The sequence below is a fragment of the Nerophis lumbriciformis genome, linkage group LG01 (genome assembly GCF_033978685.3).
Source record: "Nerophis lumbriciformis linkage group LG01, RoL_Nlum_v2.1, whole genome shotgun sequence".
NCBI lineage: Eukaryota > Metazoa > Chordata > Actinopteri > Syngnathiformes > Syngnathidae > Nerophis > Nerophis lumbriciformis.
Genome location: NC_084548.2, coordinates 56,215,057 through 56,240,768, shown reverse-complemented (window position 1 = coordinate 56,240,768; position 25,712 = coordinate 56,215,057). Strand labels below are relative to the sequence as shown.

At 40.4% G+C, this 25,712-nt stretch overlaps 2 protein-coding genes across 2 annotated transcripts in view; one reads left to right on the top strand and one right to left on the bottom strand.

The window, feature by feature from the left end:
- gpr61 (G protein-coupled receptor 61) overlaps positions 1–20,829 on the bottom strand; it is a 70,190-nt gene extending 49,361 nt beyond the window's left edge. Inside the window, exon 1 of the mRNA XM_061987720.2 lies at positions 20,738–20,829. The gene's annotated coding sequence lies outside the window, so the exon portion shown is untranslated. The remainder of the gene's footprint in view (positions 1–20,737) is intronic.
- amigo1 (adhesion molecule with Ig-like domain 1) lies at positions 19,907–25,712 on the top strand. The gene is made up of 2 exons (XM_061987719.1): positions 19,907–20,280; positions 23,834–25,712. Exon 2 carries the CDS (start codon positions 23,921–23,923, stop codon positions 25,457–25,459), a length of 1,539 nt encoding a protein of 512 aa, XP_061843703.1. The 5' UTR covers positions 19,907–20,280; positions 23,834–23,920; the 3' UTR covers positions 25,460–25,712.

Below are 25,712 nucleotides of genomic sequence, written 5' to 3'. Positions count from 1 at the left end.
AGCAACATTAGCTCGGATTCAGACTCGGATTTCAGCGGCTTAAGCGATTCAACAGATTACGCATGTATTGAAACGGATGGTTGTAGTGTGGAGGCAGGTAGCGAATACGAAATTGAAGAAAAAACTGAAGCTATTGAACCATATCGGTTTGAACCGTATGCAAGCGAAACCGACGAAAACGACACGACAGCCAGCGACACGGGAGAAAGCGAGGACGAATTCGGCGATCGCCTTCTAACCAACGATTGGTATGTGTTTGTTTGGCATTAAAGGAAACTAACAACTATGAACTAGGTTTACAGCATATGAAATACATTTGGCAACAACATGCACTTTGAGAGTGCAGACAGCCCATTTCAGGCACGCTGAGAACATATATTTTTCCACGATTTCAGTACTCAGGTTAACCATACCTAAATAGACACAAAATACTGCATTACATAAGACTACCCGAATGTACTCGAATGATTGAAAAAAATAAATGTTTTTAAGCTAAATTATTGGTAAACACAGTTTATGTATAATAATTTACGTAAAACAGTAATAAATAAAGTTTTCATCAATTAATATATTTTGTAGACATACCCTCATCCACTCTCTTTTTCTGAAAGCTGATCTGTCCAGTTTTGGAGTTGATGTCAGCATCTGCTTTGAGTGTCGCAGGATATCCACACATTCTTGCCATCTCTGTCGTAGCATAGCTTTCGTCGGTAAAGTGTGCGCAACAAACGACTGACCATTTCGTCGGCTTTCCCCACACCCTCGTATTTTGAACAAATTTCGTCCAATTTCTTGCCACTTTCGCATCTTTGGGCCACTGGTGCAACTTGAATCCGTCCCTGTTCGTGTTGTTACACCCTCCGACAACACACCGACGAAAGTGAGAAAATGGCGGCTTGCTTCCCGATGTGACGTCATCGCTCCGAGAGCGAATAATAGAAAGGCGTTTAATTCGCCAAAATTCACCCATTTAGAGTTCGGAAATCGGTTAAAAAAAATATATGGTCTTTTTTCTGCAACATCAAGGTATATATTGATGCTTACACAGGTCTGGTGATAATGTTCCCCTTTAATCATGTTTTAATTTGTCGGAAATTATTTTTATACTATTAGACTCCACATGGATTTCATTTAATGCACATTTTGGGCAAAATAAATTGATCAACAGTGTCTTTTTAGTCCAAAACAACAAATTAAACATAATCAAAACATAAAAAGCAATTATTCCTGCTCAGTTGGTACAATGGCCGTGCCAGCAACTTGAGGGTTCCAGGTTTGATCCCCGCTTCCACCATCCTAGTCACTGCCGTTGTGTCCTTGGGCAAGACACTTTAACCACCTGCTCCCAGTGCCACCCACACTGGTTTAAATGTAACTTAGATAATGGTTTTCAGTATGTAAAGCGCTTTGAGTCACTAGAGAAAAGCGCTATATAAATATAATTCACTTCACTATACTGTACAGAAAATAGATGGATGGATGGATTTTGCTATTATTTTCTTAACACGGGGCAGGAAGGGGCTAGGACTAGGTTTGCTTTTAAATTTCATATGAAACGCCCTGTTATTCATTAATGGACATTTTGCATGCGCTTTGTCATGCAACCGAGCCCCCAAACGAATCGCTGGGGCCCTAGGCACAGCATGTGATCTGTTTATATTGTATGTGTAAATGTGAAGATGTGAGCATAAAGAAGAAAAAGTGAGACATTCACATGTGAAATAACAAAAATATCCAAGGAACACGGGACATTCTGATCTAAATATACACAGGAACTAATTATGTATCCACAATGAAACATAAAAAAAACACTGAAGAGGAGAAAAAACACCCAAGAGAATACTTTGTACTGCAACATAACAGAGCCACTGTTGCTAGAATTGTGCCAGTACTTTTCCCACAATGGCAAGTCCAAAATAAAACGGCTTGTGTAGCTAAATGTCATACTGTGTGCAGGACCTAGAGACGTTTGCATGGTACCGTTCAACGCCCGAAGAGCTCTTTCACCTCGGATCCTTGAATCTGTGTACCTGCTGTTGACGCCCTCATGGGAGGGCACCCAGTACAAAGTTACACTTGAATAATTGATACATCTTCCAGCAACCAAAGTAACTGACTCATTCATTTCCCTCAACATATCGCCATGGGCAACAGCAGCCGTTATATAACAGCTGCAAAGCAAAGGACAGTTCTAGCTAAACATACGGCTTCGTCAGTGTGCTAACTTTTGAAAAAAACAAAAAATTAATATATATACATCCCTCGAGTTTATCATGGAACGGAATAAAGCACATTCTTCTGGGGAAAAAGCCAAGAACGGGATTGATTGAATAGGATAATGTCCCAAATCTGCCTGGAAAATCCACTCATTCGTATTGCAGTGAGCTCATGACTGCAGTCTGGTGCAATCCAGCCTGTCGGGTCATGTTTTGGCTGACTGTAAAGGTCAAAGTTTAAAGGGATGAAGAGCTACCCATGGGGATGAACTCATCCTCGTATCTGATTACAGATAGTGTCTGAGGGCTTTTAGAGCAATGACCGCGCTGCAGAACTCTTTGACTGGGCCATAATCAAAAACCTCTACATGGGGGATCACAAAAACATTGAAAGGTTGCCACACACATCACCTAAGAAAAAAACATTTACCCTCACTGCCTCATCTCGGTATTCAAATGTAGAAACACAATGTTTTTGAACTGATACTGCTCTTAAAGTGTCAGAGTGAGAATGATCGACTTTTGTAAAAGTACCATTTTCTAAATACAAGAAACCTCCCCAGTCTGGTCGCTATTATCTAAGGTTGCTTGCTCCAAGGTTGAATAATAATTTAAAAAAAAAAAAAAAAAAGGCACACAGCGAGTCCAGTGATGAAAAGAACCCAAGGACATTCAGTCCACCCTCCCTTCTCCTTTCATCAGTGAGCTTGCCTTTCAGCTGTGCTTCTCCTCTTCATTGCCTTTCCCTGTTGCGGCCTTCATCGCCAGTCTTTTACTTTATGATGCTGAGAAATCATCATCGTTCAGCATTTTACATTAAAGGAGCAGCAGATTTATGTTTTCAAGGTCCTCAATCTCATCTGGTTTATGGCTATGGACAGTCATCCTGTAAATGACTTTCCTGTATCATAGGAATCCACAACCTGATTCCATATTAGTCTTGAACATTTCTGAAAAATACACACTGCAGAATATAGGTGGACTATTATCATTCATCAATGTACATGCATTGAAAGTTCTGTAAGTTATCTAAGAACATGAATTCCAGATTTGAAGACATTTTCCAGGAAACGCCTAAAAACCTACCCATGTTCTCTATTCCAATTCTTTTGACAGATGAAACCAATATTTGCTTTGAATGACAGTAAGAGAAAAAAGTATGGAGAAGGCTACACACATTTTATTTTATGGACAAAAATAATTATGGTACATTTTGCGACTAGTTTGAAAATGTACAATAAATGCTACATTTTTGGACATTAGTTGTATTTTGCCTGTATTCAGCCTTATGTATTATCCCTTCTTCTGCATGACTAGTGAATAAGGTGCACTTTCATAATTGTTTCCCCATATCTCTATACAATAATTCAGATAATGTTAACACCAGCAAACAATACAGAGTATGGAGTGATTTTTGAGTCTAAATTTATTTTGCCTTATTTGATATTGATATGTTTCTTGCCATTCTATGTTGTATGTGCTAAATATGTGGTTTCCAGCTCAATCTATTATCTATTATTGTTCAGTCAAATTCAACATATTTGGAAAATGTAAACATCACAATGATTCTTACAATGAAAGACGCTATGGATACATCTATCATGACAATGAAACCAATATGAGGAAAATAATAATGACTGCACTTGATAAAGCGTCTTCTACGATCTTCTCAGTCTCTTCAAGTGCAAACTGACAAAAGTCCTAAATAACTTATGGCTTATGATAGAGGGCCAACTCAAAGACAAGTAGTTACTTTCACACCTACATTTCCTTGTACCGTGTCAAAATCTACACCATTTATTAGTATTTTTGTTTATCTACTTTTGTATTTCCAAATGAAATTGTTTAGTTTTTTTCTTAAATTCTAGGATAATCTGTTTTTATCAAACCATCTTTTTTAGTTTATTCATGGTTTTCATTACTTCCTTTTAGATTTTCTCTGAGCAGAATCCCGTGGTGTTTCAGGTGCTTTGGCAGCTTTACAAATGTCATTGATAAATACATTGAATGATTTTTGGCCCTCGAGCTGACCCCTGGGGTACACCACAAGACAAATCTATAAGCACTCGGATGTGTGATTTCCTGGTCTCACATTTGCTTTCAGCTTCTCACCCAGTTCAAAATCACTCTTTTACATTGCCAAATTGTTTTCCCAAATAGGGATATTGTGACTGATTGCATCAAATACTTTTGATAGCTCCATAGTGGCCATGTATGAACTCTGACCTTATCTAAATTCATGTTTATTAATTTATTGATTTTTTTCTAAAAAAATGTATTTTCTAAATTCATGTGGACCTACATAACTGTACACTATTGAGACAAAGGACAAACCTCTTAATCATTTACTTAATAAACCAAGAGATGAGCTAAATCAGCTATTTTTAAAGTGTAAATGAGAAGACTTATTTTTTTTACTTTAAATAAAAAAACTAATGATTGAAGTCATCCAAAACCACATTCATAGTAACACATTTCAATTGACAAATATTGATATTGATTTCATGCTGCTTCCATCGCCAAGTGCTTGCTCATGTGGGGTTAAGTGGGTTCTGTTTAAAATTTGAAGAGCCTGGTGTATACCTGTTCCATACGTGTGCAAAGTGCCTTGAGATAACTTCTGTTGTGAATTGGCGCTGTATAAATAAAATTGACTTGATTTGTAGTTTGTATTCCAGCATCCAATTATATACACTATATTGTCAAAAGTATTTGGCCATTTGCCTTGACTCACATATGAACTTGAAGTGCCATCCCATTCCTAACCCATAGGGTTCAATATGATGTCAGTCCACTTTTTGCAGCTATTACAGCTTCAACTCTTCCGGGAAGGCTGTCCACAAGGTTGCGGAGTGTGTTTATAGGAATGTTCGACCATTCTTCCAAAAGCGCACTGGTGAGGTCACACACTGATGTTGGTCGAGAAGGCCTGGCTCTCAGTCTCCGCTCTAATTCATCCCAAGTGTGTTCTATCGGGTTCAGGTCAGGACTCTGTGCAGGCCAGTCAAGTTCATCCACACCAGACTCTGTCATCCATGTCTTTATGGACCTTGCTTTGTGCACTGGTGCACAGTCATGTTGGAAGAGGAAGGGGCTCCCTTCAAACTGTTCCCACAAGGTTGGGAGCATGGATTTGTCCAAAATATTTTGGTATCCTCGAGCATTCAAAGTTCCTTTCACTGGAACTAAGGGGCCAAGCCCAACTCCTGAAAAATAACCCCACACTATAATTCCTCCTCCACCAAATTTCACATTTGGCACAATGCTGTCCGAAATGTACCGTTCCCTGGCAACCTCCAAACCCAGACTCGTCCATCAGATTGCCAGATGGAAAAGTGTGATTTGTCACTCCAGCGAACGCCTCTCCGCTGCTCTAGAGTCCAGTGGCGACGTGCTTTACACCACTGCATCGGACACTTTGCATTGGACTTGGTGAAGTATGGCTTGGATGCAGCTGCTCGGCCATGGAAACCCATTCTATGAAGCTCTCTGCGTACTGTACGTGGGCTAATTGGAAGGTCACATGAAGTTTGGAGCTGTGTAGCAACTGACAGAAAGTCGGCGACCTCTTTGCACTATGCGCTTCAGCCCCGCTGACCGCTCTGTCAGTTTACGTGGCCTACCACTTTGTGGCTGAGTTGCTGTTGTTCCCAAGCTTTTCCATTTTCTTATAATAAAGCCAACAGTTGACTTTGGAATAATTAGGAGAGAGGAAATTTCACAACTGGATTTGCTGCACAGGTGGCATCCTATGACAGTTCCACACTGGAAATCACTGAGCTCCTGAGTGTGGCCTATTCTTTCACAAATGTTTGTAGAAACAGTCTCCATGCCTAAGTGCTTGATTTATACACCTGTGGCTGGGCCAAGTGATTAGGACACCTGATTCTGATCATTTGGATGGGTGGCCAAATACTTAATACTTAATAATCCATTCCATTCTACTATTATATAGCTCAGTGCAAAATATAATAAATATCCTGCTTCTGGCTTTAAACATACATATGTATTAGAAGGGCAATGAAGTTCATCCTTTCACTACAATTGTGTGCATGCTTTTCTCTCTGCCTCATTACAAGCACTCCACTACAAAAATCCAAACACAATTTTATGTCTGCCCTGGAGCACAATCATTGCCGTTTGAATAGAGAGCTGCTATAGTGAGGACCTCTTCATCCATGGCTTGATGTGCTATAATGGTCACGAAAGCAACGGCAGAGGACTGAAAAGTGAGCTGGAAAGGCCAATTACTTGCTAAAGAAGGACGGTGGCTGCGGGTCAGGATTTCAACTCATTCTCTCTGAAATTATGTGCTTTTCGCAAAGACATCAAATGGCCTTTTGTTCAGTTTCGGCCATAAAGATATTACATGCTATGTGTTGCTTTCTGCAAGCCAATACATTGCCAAAAAACAAAAAAGCTTGATTTAATAGTTTCTTGATTGAAACCAGATGACTTTCCTGTCTTCATAAAACCACATCAAATTGGTGGTTGCTGCGGTTCGTATTGCTAAAACCGGGATTATCCCTATTTTCCTACGTCGCTCATTAAAAGCGAATCATCCGTTTCCTCTGGGAGATGCCAGTATGCATAAATTACTTTATATTTGCCTTCAGGAATGGATTATCATGAGCCATGGCCTGTCTATCACACATGTATATTAGAACCTCTTCAGACTTTGAATTGCAGGTGTGCGTGTCCTGACTGACAGGTAGGAAAAAGTTTGATGTGTATACCACACCTGTCACCCCAATGTCAGCTTCATGTGATCAGGTCCTTAGTGGGACAGTGTCTCTTGACAGAGTTAATTATGGCGCAGCAAAGCTTGGCACTGCATTTCTGACAGTGTTAATTAGAGAGCGATAGAAATATGCTGCCCAGCCTCCTCAATACCATTAATAAACCTCGCATTTTACTCCAGCCTTGTCCCCATGATTTTGCATTGCTAAATGTTTTCTTAAATATTATAATGGTTTATGGTTTGAGTTTATTTTGAACATGCATACAATGACAACATCATACATCCCAATTTCTAGTTTATTTTTTCAACATGTTCGAAAAGAAGTGGGAAGAAGCACACATGCACACATTTTACATGAATGGTAAATGGGCTTTCACGTTTCTACCATCAAGGTAGGCTACTCAAAGCTCTTTGATAATGTCAGCTCCTTCATCTACTTTTGACGCAGCATCAGGAGCCACTCAGGATTCAGTATCTTGCTGAAGGATACTTTGACATGGTCATGAAGATTTTATTTCATGTAGTGGGGACGGCGTGGCGAAGTTGGGAGAGTGGCCGTGCCAGCAATCTGAGGGTTACTGGTTCAATCCCCACCTTCTACCATCCTAGTCACGTCCGTTGTGTCCTTGAGCAAGACACTTCACCCTTGCTCCGGATGGGTCCTGGTTAGCGCCGTGCATGGCAGCTCCCGCCATCAGTGTGTGAATGTGTGAATTTGTGTGTGTGAATGGGTGAATGTGGAAATTGTGTCAAAGCGCTTTGAGTTCCTTAGAGGGGTAGAAAAGCGCTATACAAGTACAACCCATTTACCATTTTAGTTTTTTTTACTGCACAGTGTCCTGTGTTATTGCAAGGCATTTATAATTAAAATGTATTTTTATTATAAGATCGAACAACTAATCTTGAGAAACAAACTCTACCACTTGAACTATGACTAGACTACTGATACATTATTAATCCAAATTGAGCAGATTTTCAATACAACTATTATAATGGACACACATATGTACAGAAAAGAGACTTTAACAAAGTTAAAGTTAAAAGTTAAAGTACCAATGATTGTCACACTCTGGGTGTCCTCTGCATTTGACCCATCCCCTCGTTCACCCCCTGGGAGGTGAGCGCTCGGGAAACATTTTGATGATTTAACCCCCAATTCCAACCCTTGATGCTGAGTGCCAAGCAGGGAGGTAATGGGTCCAATTTTTATAGTCTTTGGTATGACTCGGCCAGGGTTTGAACTCACGACCTACCGACCTACCGATCTCAGGGCGGACACTCTAACCACAAAGCCACTGAGTAGGTGGTCACCAAAGTTGACCTATTACGTTATTGGGGCGGCATGGCGTAGTGGGTAGAGCAACCGTGCCAGAAACCTGAGGGTTGCAGGTTCGCTCCCCGCCTCTTACCATCCAAAAATCGCTGCCGTTGTGTCCTTGGGCGGGACACTTCACCCTTTGCCACCGGTGCCACTCACACCGGTGAATTGAATGATGAATGATAGGTTGTGGTCGCAGGGGCCGTTGGCGCAAATTGCAGTCACGCTTCCGTCAGTCTACCCCAGGGCAGCTGTGGCTATGAAAGTAGCTTACCACCACCAGGTGTGAATGAATGATGGGTTCTACATGTAAAGCGACTTTGGGTACTTAGAAAAGCGCTATATAAATCCCAGTTATTATTATTATTATTACGCAAAACCAACTTTTCTTACTTATTGGTACCTACTTTTGTGTATTTGAGATCTGCATAAATCCCAGAAATTTGAAATCAGTAATGCAGAGATATTTATAAAATAATATTGCCTTCCTTTATACTTCCTTAAAAACAAGCTGTTTGGAATTTGCTCTGTCCTGTGACGTTGTCGGACCTGTGACGTCTAGGGATATCTTAATAAGGTAGATATGTGCATCCCCGTGCAAAAATTAGATAAAGGCAGGGGGAGCTGGGTTACACATGCATCCTCCGCAGTAGGATGCATGTGTAGCGTATAGTTCAAACTTAAGTCTATCAGTAGACTTGGTATGGAAGAGCTAAAAACTACAACGGGGAGAAGATGCAGTCAAAGTGGAGGCACGTTATTAAGACCGCCCACAAAACGGCGCATCCTGGCGGCGCATCAGAAAGCGGCTTGAAGGTGGTCTGTAAAACGTAATTGATTTAAAATTTTGACCAAAGAACCACCATTACATGTGTTGTAGACCACAAGGAAGTGTTATAAATGTAGATTTAAAAAAAATCATAATATGACCCCTTTAAGAGTGCCCCAGCTTAATAGTGTTTTGAAGAGCTGTCTCTAAGCAAATTAATATGCTTTAAGTTACAAGCAGAAACTAGAGTTACAAGCATTCTCGCCATTAGTTAGCATAGCAAATGTCACAGTGAACCCCCAAACATCTGGTCTTACACGCTAGTGTTGGCTTATAGCATGGGTGTCAAACTCTGGCCCGCGGGCCAAATTTGGCCCGCCGTGCAATTTCATTTGGCCCTTGAGGCGATATCAAATTAGCATTAGAGCTGGCCCGCTGCTGTATAACACCGCACTCACTGCTAACACTCATACTTGCCAACCCTCCCGAGAGACTCCCGAATTTCAGTGCCCCTTCCGAAAAATCTCCCAGGGCAACCATTCTCCCGAATTTCTCCCGATTTCCATCCGGACAACATTATTGGGGGCGTGCCTTAAAGGAACTGCCTTCAACGTCCTCTACAACCTCTACAAACAGCGTGCCGGCCCAGTCACATAATATATGCGGCTTTTACACACACATAAGTGAATGCAAGGCATACTTGATCAACAGCCATACAGGTCACACTGAGGGTGGCCGTATAAACAACTTTAACACTGTTACAAATATGCGCCAAACTGTGAACCCACACCAAACAAGAATGACAAACAAATTTCGGGAGAACATCCGCACCGTAACACAACATAAACACAACAGAACAAATACCCAGAACCCCTTGCAGCACTAACTCTTCCGGGACGCTACAATATACACCCCCGCTACCACCAAACACCGCCCCCCCCCCCACCCCGACCCCGCCCACCAAGTTAATTGTGATATTTACCTCAGAACGCTGCAAATAGAAAATAGGCATTCAATTTTTTATTTAAATTTTATTTAATATACCATTGATGTTTTTTCGTTTGTTTTTTGAAAGTTGATTTTGAACTATTAAGTTATATAAGCGTTGCTTGTTCCATATTCAGTGTTAAAGCAAATCAGTGTAGCAAACTGAGCAATAATTAACGTTTTATTCATGCACTTTCTCTTGCTACTTCAAGGCTTGATTGTTTGATTCATTCATTATTATTTTATTTTCAAATTTATTATTAGCCTGTGGAAAAAGTTTATTTTGATATTTACCTCAGAAGGCTGCAAATAGAAAAGAGGCATTCAATTTTTATTTAAATTTTATTTGATATGCAATTGATATTTTTTAATTATTATTATTATTATTTGAAACTCGATTTTGCATGTCACTATAAAGTTATATAAGCCTTGCTTGTTCAATATTCAATGTAAAACTTGTTTGGGTCCCTATTAAAAGGTTAATTTGTTCAACCTTGGCCCACGGCTTTGTTCAGTTTTAAATTTTGGCCCACTCTGTATTTGAGTTTCACACCCCTGGCTTATAGTTTCAGATGGACATAACTTTGTTTTCCAACCATGGGAAGGAAGAAAGTTAGTGTGAGAGACAGTGCTGAGAAGAAGCGGATGATATTCATTGAAATAAAGTAAGGAATCATCAAAACAAAGACAAGCGTGTCACAAACTTGGCAAAGCAATTGGTGCGTATGACTGCTAGTTTGCGCCATACTGAAACAGAATGAGACTAACGTGAGCCAAGAATTTTAAAATAATACGACGGACATTTATCCATGAAAATATGGAAATGTTGTGCTTGACGGAGAAGCAGCTGGCAGGAGATACCGTACAAGTCCAATCTCCAAGGTAAATACTGTGATGTACATTATTATTTCATTACTTCATAAAACTAATGTAGTTGTTAGTACTAAATGTTATTGTATTGTTTTAAAAAAATATATATATCTAAAAGTTTTTTTTTTGTTTTTTTTTAAAGCCATGTCAAATTGTGCTGTTTTGGGGGGGCAAACACCAATTCAATTATTTCAATGGGAGACGTTCATTTGAGATACAAGTGTCTCTCATAGGGATTGTAAACGATAAGCAAATTTCCCCCCAAAAAGTGCAGTTCCCCTTTAAGATTATAGACTTTCGATAGTAAATACGATCATGCTAGGTTGTGAAACAGCAGCAGATGTGTACAGTGTGTATCGAGATGGAGTTTACGCAGCCATGCATGTTGTTTAAAGTAGCCAGCTGGGGACAAATGTTTACTTTGTCACCGGAGCAGCCAGCTGGAGCACAGAATGAAATGCGGAACGAATTCAGCCTGATTCTGACCGAATGCAGTCATCATGTCAATAGCGGACTTTATAGCACATTCCGTCTCAATTCCAGGTGACATCATTGGTAAAATACGATTATATTGGGTAAACAGCTCTTTAAGTGTTTATGAGCTATAGTCACTCAAGGCTACTTCCACTTGATGATTATTTAGCGCTCAGGGATTGGACTGACACCATTGTGGAGAAAGACCGACGTTTTGCCCCATTTTCCGGTGACAAATATTAGAGCACTGCCTCTGTGCTAGAATCCCGTCTGAGCAGTTGTGCTGGCGCCTGGCAGCAAGGAGCGACAGCAAGGCCACCTCAGATTTGCCACAGAGCCAAAACAGCCCATGAAAGGCCACAGGCAGTTGCCTGGCAACACTATTGCCATCCCAGCAGGAAGTAGAGTCAAACACGGCATTAATCACTCTCAGCTCCATCTCACACGAAGCACGCAGCTACAATCATTTGCGGCACCAAGTCTCAATACAGCACTGAGACACCTAAATGTTCTTCTGTCATCAGGAGAAAATACATCTTTAATTGACCTTGGTTCTATTTTCAGCCTTATTACCATGCACACTTACACATTAGATGACTGCCAAAGCAAAGAAGTTTGGTGAATGTTTTGAATCTAAATAAGCAAATTGATTGATTGATTGATTGAGACTTGTATTAGTAGGTTGCACAGTGAAGCACATATCAAATCATCTTCCACTTTGGTTGAGCGTCAGTCTGCTGGGCAACTCCCATCTTATTAAGGTACGTTCTGTAGAACACCTACTCACATGAATTTCAACTATTAAACATGAATGGACTCCTATTCCAGTACAGTAATCCCTTGTTTATCGCTTTTAAATGGTTCTGGACATAAGTAAGTCTAATATTTTCGTAGGTGTTTACTACCTTCTAGACCAGACCTAGGCAAATTAAGGCCCGGGGGCCACAAGCGTTAAGCTTTTCAATCTGGCCCGCCGGACATTCCCGAATAATTTTTTTAGATCTTTAAGATGGAAAGTGTCGCTGCCATTATGATGTGCAGTGATGTGTTCAAATGACCATAAGTCTTGAACTATACAAAGTATTTCAATGGTTGGAATCTGCTTATGCATGATATACTGGTTACTATGGTCATCTAATTAGTTACTATGGTCATCTACTTAGTTACTATGGTCATCTACTTAGTTACTATGGTAATCTATGTCACAGCAGCTCAGACGAGGCACTAAGCAGTGTGGGTGGGAAGCGTTTCCACAGAGTGTTTCCTGAGCGGCCAGCCTGAAATGTGGGTGTCAGGGACAGACCCGGAAGGAGATTTTCATAACAAAGTTCTAAAGTTTAGTGATATATCAGATATATCAGATTGTAAGTGGGTTTATTTTGTACCCTTGGTGTTCATATTTCACTGTTTGTTGCATTTTTGTTAAGTTTCACTTGATTGTAAAATATGTCGATCAAAAAAGGGTGTGACGTTCATATTTTGTCAATATTCAGTGTTTTATCATTCATAGAAAAATGTAAAAATTCCATTACATTTTTTAAGGAGGTCTGTCATAACGTTTTTAGCATTCAATCCGACATTATTGTGAGGTTTTGTATTAATGTTCCTAAAAATAGATATACCGGCCCCCAGACACCTCTTTTTCTCTAAATGTGGCCCCCCGAGTCAAAATAATTGCCCAGACCTGTTCTAGACCAGTGGTTCTTAACCTGGGTTCGATCGAACCCTAGGGGTTCGGTGATTCGGGCTGAGGGGTTCGGCGGAGGTCAAGACACACCCAACTCATCGTGTAAATACAAACTTATCCCTATCGGCGTATTACGGATACGGCAATAGCAGAAGTCACACTGATTTACGGGTGTGTAATTTGTTGTGGGTTTATGCACTGTGTTGGTTTTGTTCTTTGAACAAGGTGATGTGCATGCACGGTTCATTTTGTGCACCAGTAATAAAACATGGTAACACTTTAGTATGGGGAACATATTCACCATTAATTAGTTGCTTATTAACATGCAAATTAGTAACATATTGGCTCTTAACTAGTCATCATTAAGTACTTATTAATGCTTTAAACGGCATGGCCTTATTACAATCCTAACCCTCTGACCCTGGCCCAAACCCTCTAACCCTAACCCGAACCAAATAACTCTGAATTACTTAGAATATGTTCCCCTAGTGTCCAAAAAACTCTAAATTAAGTCTTTGTTACTTAGAATATGTTCCCCATACTAAAGTGTTACCAAAAACATATAACTTTGTCTTGAATTTGAAAAAAGAACATTTTATTTTTCACTAAAGAAGGGTTCGGTGAATGCGCATATGAAACTGGTGGGGTTCGGTACCTCCAACAAAGTTAAGAACCACTGTTCTAGACCAGGGGTGTCAAACTCATTTTAGATCGGGGGCCACGTAGAGAAAAATCTACTGGTAAAATCACAGCACGATAATTTAAAAATAAAGACAACTTCAGATTGTTTTCTTTGTTTAAAAATAGAACAAACACATGCTGAAAATGTAAAAATCATAATGTTGTTGGGTTTTTGTTACACTTACATGTTGTGGTTAATAGTATTCCATCTTTATTTGTCATTATTTATACTTTATGAATAAATTATGTGATCAGTCAACTCATTGGTGTTCATTTTCAATCTATCATGAAAAAAAATAATATCAAAATCAAATTATAGGATGTTATTTATGTAGTTTGGTCATTTTCCTCGACTGGTGCACTAACATGATGTGTTTTTGATGTTGTTTTTTTTACATATGTAGCATAATCTACAAAGATACAAAGAATTGCTATTGCGACATCCAGTGGGCACATTTAGAACGGTTTCTTTCATTCAAAAATTTTGGCCTATTTTTATACTTAGCAAACTCATTCCGCGGGCCGGATCAAGCCTGTTCGGGCCCGCGGGCCGTACATTTGACACCCCTGTTCTAGACACTGTATTTTCTGGACTAAAAGCCACTACTTTTCCCCCGAGCTTTGAACCCTGCTGTTTTTACAAAGTTGCGGTTAATCTTTGGATTTTTCTTCACTAACCTAAATTATGACTGGATTAAGCAAAGAAATGGAACACTGTACTAACATTTTTAACTTTAAGAAACCGTTCAAACTTAAAGTGTTTACAAAGTACAAGGAAGAAGAAACATCTGCTAAACATCTTGAGCCTTATTAAAAAAAAAGGAAACAATCTTATTCATCTAATAAAAGATGAACAAAGACAATGACTTTTCTGTTTTGTTTGATCAGCCGTTTTACTATACTGCCGTGTTACAGGCACCGTTTGGAAACAATTAAGGTATGTAAATAAACATTTTATACATCTTTCTATGTAAATATCTCATTTCACAACATACCGGTCTTCTCAAATTTAGTGGGTGCAATTTATATACCGGTTCGGCTTATAGTCTGGAAAATACAGTAAATTTTGTAACATGATGAGATCCCTCTAAAGATTAAATAACACCATTTGTTCACATTTACACCCTTTCAATCCAATGTACTAATTCTGCCTGAGGCTGAGCCAATCAGTGGCAACAATACCAAACACCGTGATCTGACTGGTCTGGTCTCATCTTGTGGCCAGTACTACTGTAGTATTGTAGTATTCATTTAGCCATGTTATGCTTGAAATACTTAATTTAGGGCAAAAATGTTGTAGAATATGCTTTAAAAAAATATATAAATAAAAAAAAAAAAAAAAAAAAAAAAAGGGGTGATGACTGTATTGAGGTCACATTTTGCATAATAACCCACATTTTGCATAATAACCATCGCTAGTGGCAAGAACTCACAGTGGGCGTTGCACCTCATATCACATCGAACACTGTGATTAACAGTCCTGCAGGAGTTTTTTCTGACACACCTTAGAATTTATTTGCAAATTAATATTTAAGTACAGTGTGTTAACAGTATGTCTCAAAATGAACACAACTAATGTCTGACGAAAAAATATTAAATATACTTGTTAAATAAAACCCCTGCCTTGTTTTTAATGAATACTTCGGCCTATTACGCTACTGTGTTTTTAATGTTGGTCGGGGGTGGTACTTGGAGAAAGTTTTTTTCTGAGGTGGTACTTGGTGAAAAACGTTTAAGAACCACTGCTCTATTCAACCAATTTACAAACTAGAGTCCACTAAAGTAGACAAGGTATGAAAGAGACAACTGTCTCCTTGTTACAAGACTGTATTACACCCGCTAGTTCAGAGTTAAATTACTACATGATTTACTATGCATTCCTTAAGTAGGTGGCTGCATGGATGCATCAGCCTAATGGCAAACAGTCCCTGCTCTGCCAAATGTAGCATATCTGTGAATTAAAGAATATCTCCAAAAGAAGAAGGTGGGTGGATTCCCTTGAGTAATAATGGGGATATCCCTCCCTTTAGCTGGCACTTAATCACATCACTAAATCTACAGTTATAAACACGTGATAAAATTGTTGGGAAGCTTGACAAATTGATGCTAGATAAATCATAGATCGATTTCCATTAATATTTAAATTAATTGAGATTAACCTGCAGATAGATCGAGATGGTTAAATGTTAAATTGCTCCAATATGAAAGATAAGGGGTTTTCAAAGTGTGACACAGTGAGATTATATACCACCAGAGAACATAATACAGTTGGGGCATCTTCTACTCCATGAAAAACTGATTTTCTGGAGCATTAGGTATAATATCCTATCATAGGAACTAAAAAAAACATTAATTTTGCCTTTGACATAACTGAAATTAACCTTGAACTTGGACACAGCTATCAACAAAAGCACACAATAATAGCAGCCACTGATCAAATGATGAGCCAATTGGGATACTTATATGTGCATCAAGCTATAGTCAATCTCAGCATCCTGCGTGCAAATATGGTTGCCAACTCCCTGAAAAATAAATAAGCCTGACATCTTGTTGGCAGAGCTGGCTATTCAATGGTCCTCACACGACTGATGTGTTTTCTTTTATTTTTGTGAAATATTTTGAATACTATTCGATTTAAAGCTGATTTGTTTGGATTACTTATACAGACACATGATGAACAAATTGTTCAAATATTGTTTTTATTGGCGACTTGTCCAGGGTGTACCCCGCCTTCCGCCCGATTGTAGCTGAGATAGGCTCCAGCGCCCCCCGCGACCCCGAAGGGAATAAGCGGTAGAAAATGGATGGATGGATGGATGGATTTTTTATTGTGTAAAACTAACAAAATGAACAATGAAGTAAAATGACTGTGTGCTTACCCCCACTTGTTGGTTTTTTTATCTGACTTTAAAAACAGGCATTACTCATTTTTAAAAAGAGGGGAAACTTAACTCTGAGGTGATGCACTAATAATAATATAATAATAATGATGTATTGTAGGGATGTAATAATGCTAACTGCGGTAAAACTCCCAAAGGTTAGTATTACTGTTTTAAATTAAAATTAGCAAAAAAATCGTGTTTGATAACTGTACTTTGATAAAATTGCAGATTGGCTACCGCCACCTCGGTATCTTATCATGAAAACAAGACGTCTTTCCCCAATAAGAAGCGATACACCCCAATTTAAACTCCATGTCTGAGCAACTAAGCTATTCAATTGTGCACACTGAACCTACCAGTTGTGCTCTAAGCCCAGAATGATTATTTATTACTCAGAAGAATACTAGACGGAGGTGTTTTTACGGTGTGTTCAAGGACCACTAAGCAGAATAGGATGCCACAACGCCTGCCAGGAATAATAAATAAAAATAATATATTTATTTGTAGTTAATTTTTCATTAGAATAAATATTAAAGGGCTACAGTACAAACCAATATCTAAATAATAAAAGCTTAGGCATTAAAACAGACATAATACTTAGACTAAAACAAAATCAGTGAAGCATAAGAAATGCAATAGTGGGTTTTCTAACAGTGTGTCTATTTCATTTATTTAAAAACGAACTTAGTCAACAGATTTCAATGTGTTTATAAGTACTTTTTGAGTACATTCAACAATAATGATAACTGATGTCAAATTTTCATATTTTTAATACCTTAATGTATCATGTATGATACATATTGTCCACTGATGATAATCCTGTGTGTGTACCAGTTACTCTCTATTTAACACTCTAAAGTACAGGAACATTTGACAGATGTATAATTATTTTCAAGCAAATAACGACAGGTTATATTAGCGTTTAAATTCATATTTTGGCCATTTGTATTCAATTTGTTGGCTTTTTTTTGTAAAAATAAATAAATAAATAAAAAATAACTTATTTTCAAAACAAAACCAAATTGTCTTGGGGGGTTTATTGAAATATATTATAGATATGGTAATCCAATTTTATAAAGTCAAAACCCTCATTAAGGTTTTTAGGCGTGTTTTAAAAAGCTGGTTTCAACCAATCCCATGCAACAATTAGTTTTTTAGTGTATGTAAACATACCAAGTGTGTGTGTGTCTGTGTGTATGGCGCGGCAACATTGAGTTTAGGGTGGGGTTGGGGGCCCATTAGGAATCTTGTTTATGGGGCCCTCAATATTTGGTGCTACGCCCATGGCCGCCTTAATGCACGGGCTTACCTGGGCAAAAGTCGAGCGAGGCGCAAACCCAGGTCGCCGGTGTGAGAGGCCAGCGTCCTGACTACTGAGCTAAAAGCACAGGCAATCTCCCAGACTACCAGCACTATCCTTGAAGTTGACAGGCCTCTGATACACTCGCAGACGTAAATGTGCCTGTTGCAAAATTCTTTTTTTTTTTTAAATTGGATGATATTTTTGCATTGTTGCTGTTCTGTTGAGTAAAATTTCAAACTGTGTTTTCAGCACGGAGGGGGGGGGGTCATTGAGGTTTGGTGAAGTGGGGCGGCCAAAAACCCCTCGGCCCCGGGGCTCTCCTTAAGTTAAGGCAGCCCTGGTTATGCCACTATTTCATAGTCAATACATAGTCATCATTTACTTTAAGGATTTTTAGACAAAATTCCTTAAATTGTGTCTGAGCCCATTCACCAATCCATTTCCTACCGCTTGTCCCTTTTGGGGTCGCGGGGGGTGCTGGAGCCTATCTCAGCTGCATTCGGGCGGTAGGCGGAGTACACCCTGGACAAGTCGGCACCTCATCACAGGGCCAACACAGATAGACAGACAACATTCACACTCACATTCACACACAATTTAGTGTTGCCAATCAACCTATCCCCAGGTGCATGTCTTTGGAGGTGGGAGGAAGCCGGAGTACCCGAAGGGAACCCACGCAGTCACGGGGAGAACATGCAAACTCCACACAGAAAGAACCCAGGACCTTCGTATTGTGAGGCACATGCCTTCTTCACCGTGCTGCCCGAGCCCATCCATCCATCCCATCCATTTTCTACCGCTTATTCCCTTCGGGGTTGCGGGGAGCGCTGGAGCCTATCTCAGCTACAATCGGGCGGAAGGCGGGGCACACCCTGGACAAGTCGCCTTCGTATTGTGAGCATACTTGCCAACTCCCCCGGATTTTCCGGGAGACTCCCGAAATTCAGCGCTTCTCCCGAAAACCTCCCGGGACAAATTTTCTCCCGAAAATCTCCCGAAATTCAGGCGGACCTGAGTGACGTGTCGACAGCCTGTTTTCACGTCCGCTTTCCCACAATATAAACAGCGCGCTATATAACTGGAGAATGGTCGAGGGCGAGTTCTTAGTTTCTTATGTGGGTTTATTGTTAGGCAGTTTCATTAACGTCCTCCTAGCGCGGCAACAACACACAACAGCAGTCACGTTTTCGTCTACCGTAAAGCAGTTTGTCTACCGTAAACAGCAATGTTGTGACACTCTTAAACAGGACAATACTGCCATCTACTGTACATGCATATGTGACATTAACATCTAGGGCTTTTAGAGAGTGCAGTGCACAACTGCGCACACAAATAAGGAGATGAAGCAGAATGCATCATCAGAGAGGGTGTTCAGCATGGTTAGAAATTTGTGACAGAGAATAGAACAAGGATGGACAATTCAACCCTTAACTCAACAATGAGTAGATGAGTGTTATGTGTGTGTATATGTGTAAATAAATGAACACTGAAATTCAAGTATTTCTCTTATATATATATATACATATATATATATATGAAATACTTGACTTGGTGAATTCTAGCTGTAAATATACTCCTACCCTCTTAACCACGCCCCCAACCACCTCCCGAAATCGAAGGTCTCAAGGTTGGCAAGTATGATTGTGAGGCACGTGCCCAAACCCCTTCACCACTGTGCTGCCCGAGCCAATGCTGGCAATTCAGCCTGTGGAGTGGGCGTGGCTAACACGGGACGTTTTTTCATTGGACATTGGCAGTTAGTGATGATTCAGTCCTTGTTGTGAACTCTGCCTAGCAACAAGTGACCGAGTAAACATGTGACGTCGGTTTTTAAAAATTGTCTAACTGTAAAAAAAAATAATTTTTAACATGTCTCTATATCGAAATTGTAATTTATGCCAACGTCAGTTTGCAATGAAAACCTCTCCTGGCTCGTTTACACAACGTCGTCTAGACTGCGCATCCTCCGTGCGGCCACTGGCGGTACCAACAGCGCCTTGTGGCGCTGAGCGTACTTCCTTTGGCGCAAGCCGCAGAATAACAGCAGGCTGGAGAGGAGGAGGCTTGTCACGTTTTCCTCCACCGCTGCTCAAGATACTCACAGGAGGCAGGAAAATGCACCGTGCGTGCAAAGTTGTGTGTTTAAAACGGCGGATGACAACACGTCATCGCCTCAAAGAGGCTTTCCTTGCGTAATTTGGCATCGGGTTTATTCGTGCGCCGATATCCCCGTTTTGCATCTTGTGTCCTCCTCGTCATCCCATCATCATCATCATCATTAGAAAGAAAGGGGGAACATCTGCATGCTGCAGGAGTGAGAACATTTGCTTCTATGCTACATCTCGGGTGAAGGTAAGTGTTTCACTCGGACCTCAATCTTTCGCCTCATGTTTTTCCCATGAATGCGCTCTTGTTTTCTTTGCATAAGGATATATGTATATATATATATATATATATATATATATATATATATATATATATATATATATATATATATATATATATATTAGTATAAATGCATTGTGCTTCTCAGAGGTAGAGCAACCTAATGAATGCATGCCTGTAAGAATGTTCACAATGTAATGCTGCAAGGACAGACAGGTGCATGTTGTCAATGGCTTTTAAAGGGAACGAATGGGAGCAAGTGCGTGCATTGTGTGTCAATGTCAAATGAGAACTGTATGTTTTATCAATGCACAGTCGAACTTTTACTTACAAAACAAACAAGACAATACCAGATGATATCTATTACTGAGAGAATGCTCACTTGTTTATATTTAGAACAAGTTAACATGTTATCCTCTCTTACCTCAGATGATTTAACCTTTCATCTTCTAGCATTGATGCACAAGTGTGTAGTCCAAAACCCTCCAAGGCGATGTGTGTTTGGTTACTTTAGCTGTAAGAAAACACATATTTACATTAGGGACAAACGTGTTGTGACGCACCTCATTTTCAGTCAGTTCTTTTTTACTGCTTATCCTGGTCAGGGTCCTGGGAGAGCTGGAGCCTATCCCAGTTCACTTTTGGGTCAGAGGCAGGGTTAATCATCCAGAGAATCACAAGACCCTATGGACAATTGAATCTAACATACATGTTTCCGGAGTTGAAGTATACCATGCACAAAACTCACAAGCTAGGGAGAACATGCTAACGCTACACAAAAAGTTTCAAGCCGGATTTGAACCAAAGCCTACCTGGCTGTGAGGCAGACGTGACCACATCTTCACTGTTTTGCCAAAATTAAATTATTCAGGCATTTGGGGTTGCCTCTCCAAGGTTTCTCATAGTCATTTACATCGACGTCCCACTGGGGTGAGTTTTTCCTTGCCCTTTTGTGTGCTCTGTATCGAGGATGTCGTTGTGGCTTGTGCAGCCCTTTGAGACACTTGTGATTTAGGGCTATATAAATAAACATTGATTGATTGATTGATAATAGCAAAACAAAAGTACACAGAAGGAAAGGAGCAGCCCATGACCCAAAGCGTACCACATATGTAATTTATGATAAAGGAAGTGACATGGCATGTACAAAAATCATGTCCAAATACTTCTTATTTCGGACCTAACAGTACATGACTTGGCAGTCCCATCTAAGTCAATTAACTAGATAATTAATGTTTTGGTCAGACCCCTTACTTTCCCCTGAATCTTAATTCTTCATTTTACCAACTGTATCATTCCAACTTTATGGGAGCAATTTGAGGAAGAGCCTTTTCTATTCCAAGCTTCATAAAAACTTGAAAGCACTGACCTCAACCCCATTATAAATATTTGAGATGTACAAGAACAGGTCCAACCTATGATGTCATAAATCAGGGCTATTCAACTAATTTCAACTAACATTTACAGAACGCTAAGGACCGCAGAGCTGGACTTCCGCCTTCAATATTATTCTTGTTTTGAGACCATGTATCTTCTACAGTGCATGGAGTTTTGTTTTGTTTTTGGGTTATTTCCTTTTATCATTATATATTTTTTTGAGATGTCCGATAATATCGGCCTGCTTTAAAATGTAATATGGAAAATTATCGGTATCGGTTTCAAAAAGTAAAATTAATGACTTTTTAAAACGCCGCTGTACGGAGCGGTACATATCCGGTAAAACACGGACGTAGGGAGAAGTACAGAGCAGTTGCGTCTCCCAGTCATTAGCCCCTCTCCCACACACAACACAGGAGTTGACGACTGCAGCATGAGAGGTTTACTGGCGACGCTTGATGACCTCATCAAACCGCCGCGAGCGGAGCATAACAACAACAAGAGTGTGTTGTTGCCGGTGCTGTAGCCGTGGCTAACAAGCCAGCAAGCTCGATGACTGACTAACAACACCATGTCTATGGTTTGGGATTATTTTAAAGTGTGTCTGACGGATAAAAAACTGGCATTTTGCAATGACTGCAAAAAGTTGGTTATGCGAGGAGGAACCAAGACGTCTTCCTTTAATACGAGCAATTTGATCTCCCACCTCTTCAAGAATCATAAGGAGATACACGATGAATACAAGCGGAAGATGGATGAAAAGTTAACAGCAAAAAAAAGTAGTACCACACACTTGTCGCTTAAAAACTCCGCGGAGAAAAAACAAAAATACAACAAAAACCACCCCAATGCGAAAGCCCACGCAATATAGCAAAAGCTACGGTGGAGTTTGGTGTGGCTAGTCTGCCCTGCATGGCGCACACTTTGCAGCTTGCAGTGAGCGGAGCTGCCCTGTCTCAACGCAGCATTTCAGAAGCTCTGACTGACTGGTAGGCCACTTCAAGCACTCACCACTCGCTTGCAGCACATTTTTGTTACTCATACGAATGCGTTAGAGCAGGGCAGATTGAGCCCAGTTTATAATTTTCTGTTTTACAGTATACCAGGCAGTCTTGCACTAAAGGAGGACTACCGGTATGTTATTGTGTACTTTATTACTCTAGTATACTCTGGACTGAAGCTGTATGCCTTACTTGTTTTTGTAGCTGTTGTTTGGAGGCATGTTTAAAAAAAATAATAATAATGGTCTTTGTGAAAGTCAAAGTATAGTATTTCCCATAGTTGTAGTGGGTATCAGGATTATCTCAGGGAGAGCATGTCCCAAATTCCAAGCAGCTGTTTTGAGGTATGTTAAAAAAAATAATGCACTTTGTGACTTCAATAATAAAAATATGGCAATAATAAATATGGCAGTGGCATGTTGGGACTTTTTCCATAACTTGAGTTGAAGTTGTACTCTTATTTTGGTAAACCTTGTTACATTGTTTAATGCATCCAGCGGGGCATCACAACAAAATTAGGCATAATAATGTGTTAATTCCACGACTGTATATATCGGTATCGGTTGATATCGGAATCGGTAATTAAGAGTTGGACAATATCGGAATATCGGCAAAAAAGCCATTATCGGACATCTCAAATTGTTTTCTTCTATCAGTGACATATTCCAGAAGAAAATTGCCCCTTTATGCAAAAAACAAGTGTTTGCTGTAGTGGACGCTGGCCTTTAGGAGTTTAAAATGTCAATGCAAAGATCTTCCAATGTGGTTCCACTCGTTCAAGTTCATCTATACAACAGGAGCACTATAGTGTTTTAGGAAATTGCTGTATAAGGTTTGTCTCACAAGTTTTGAACTGAACTCGGGGGACGCTATATGGTGTTATTTACAAGCTGCTAGTTGAATTATTTAATTGAATAAATGCTCTTTTGGAGAAATCGACAAAATTCCAACAGACACACGTCAACATGTAGAAAGTCTTTACAGAAAAACTTTCCACATGTCCCAATACTTTTGTCCATATTTGTGTCAGTAGCTGGTACATTTTCACTCTAAAGATCTATTTAAAGCTCAAATCTTCAACAGTGTATGAATGTTTTCCATGTGTCCATAAGATTTGTTAACTGTGCTCTCTACATTTTCAGCCACCACAAAGCAATGCCCTGGACTTCTTCACCTCCTGGGAATTGAGCTCACGGTACAGTTCTCTGGGATATAGATAGACTGCCAGCATGTTGCAGCCCTCCAGAAGAGCAGGTGGCAGCCTGTTAAAAACATCACCTCCCTGGAGTAAGGGTTTGGAATGGGCCCTCTTCCTCGCCCTGTGCATAGGTCTCCACTGGCCTCCAGGGACAGCAGGGTCAGCGCTAGACTGTCACAAGACTTGTATCTGCGCCTCCAACATCATGAGCTGCTCTAAGATGAACCTGACCAACATTCCGACGGGGCTGCCGCTCTACGCCACCGTTCTGGATCTCAGCTACAATGAGATCACAAAGTTGAGGTCAGAGTGGACTCCAGTAAAGCTCCCAAAGCTTCGCAACCTGCTGCTCAGTCACAATGGCCTCCTCTTCCTGTCATCAGAGGCATTCATTAATGTGAAATACCTGCGCTACCTGGACCTGTCCTCCAACAGCTTGCAGCAGCTAGATGAGTTTGTCTTTGAGCCTTTGGTCAACATAGAGGTTCTCTTGTTGTACAATAACAAAATTTACCAGATTGACCGCTCAGCTTTTATCACCATGAGCAATCTCCAGAAGCTCTACCTGAGCCAAAACCAAATCTCCCGATTCCCCGTGGAGCTTGTCAAGGAAAAATCCCGTCTAGAAAAACTTAGCTTGCTGGATGTGTCATCAAACAAGATTAAAATGTTGCCTATTGATGAGCTTCAAGTCCTGCCATCCTGGATTAAAAACGGCCTCTATTTCCACAACAACCCTCTGCTCTGTCACTGTGACCTCTACACACTTCTTGCACACTGGTACATCCGAAAGCTCAACTCAGCCCTGGACTTCAAAAATGACTTCACATGTGTTCTGCCGGGCCCACAGAAGACCCAGGTGGATGCTTTCGATCTGAGCGGCGACAGCATGAACTGCAGTACTTTCAAGGAGGCAGAACAAGAAGCTTTTCTTGAGCAGTCGTTGCTCCTCGGTTGCGACACCAAACACAGGAATGTGTTAAAGACTTGGACACTTCCTGGTAATGTGGCAGTGATACCAACAAGCAACCAGACTGCTAAAGTCTTGCCAGGTGGCAGTCTTCAAGTTAGTCCAGTGAGATTGGACGACTCTGGAACCTATACCTGTTTTGCCACCAGCGCGACCTTCAATGAAACCATCTATGTGGTACTGAAGGTCCACAACTTTACCATGCATGGCAATGGAGACACCCTGAACACGGCGTACACCACATTAGTCGGCTGCCTGGCCAGCGTGGTTCTGGTAATCATATACCTTTACCTGACACCGTGCCGCTGCTTCTGCTGCCCCAATAGGGGTAAAAATCGGGGGGACGACAGCATCCACTCATCCATGTTGAGCGTGACGCCGACCCACGGGGACCCAGTGCTCAAGGCGGAGCTCAACAGACATGTGGCTTTCATAGACTCTAAGGAGGCACAGGGACAAAATGGCAAGCTGAACCCTAACGGGGATGAGGACAATGATGACATAGACGTTGAGGCCAGTTCACTTATGAAGGGAAAGAGGAAGAAGTCAGTAGCAGACTCCATTAGCTCGGTCTTCTCAGACACTCCTATGATGGTGTGAGAAGAAAGCTGACAGGATACTAGCAGATTTTTTCAAAGGGAATTGGGAGAAAACAAGTTGAAATAAGAGCCTTTGCGAAAGTGAACTGTCTTGTTCTCAACAATTAGCCGGACTTTTCCAGCATTCTAATGTGTAGCACTTAATTTAATGCATTTACTGTGAAGGAAGGGGGATGTGGGGAACGGAAACTACTGACGTCTTGAGCATTCACCCTGTGATAGATGATATTGTGCTAATGAGGGGGGGAGAAATG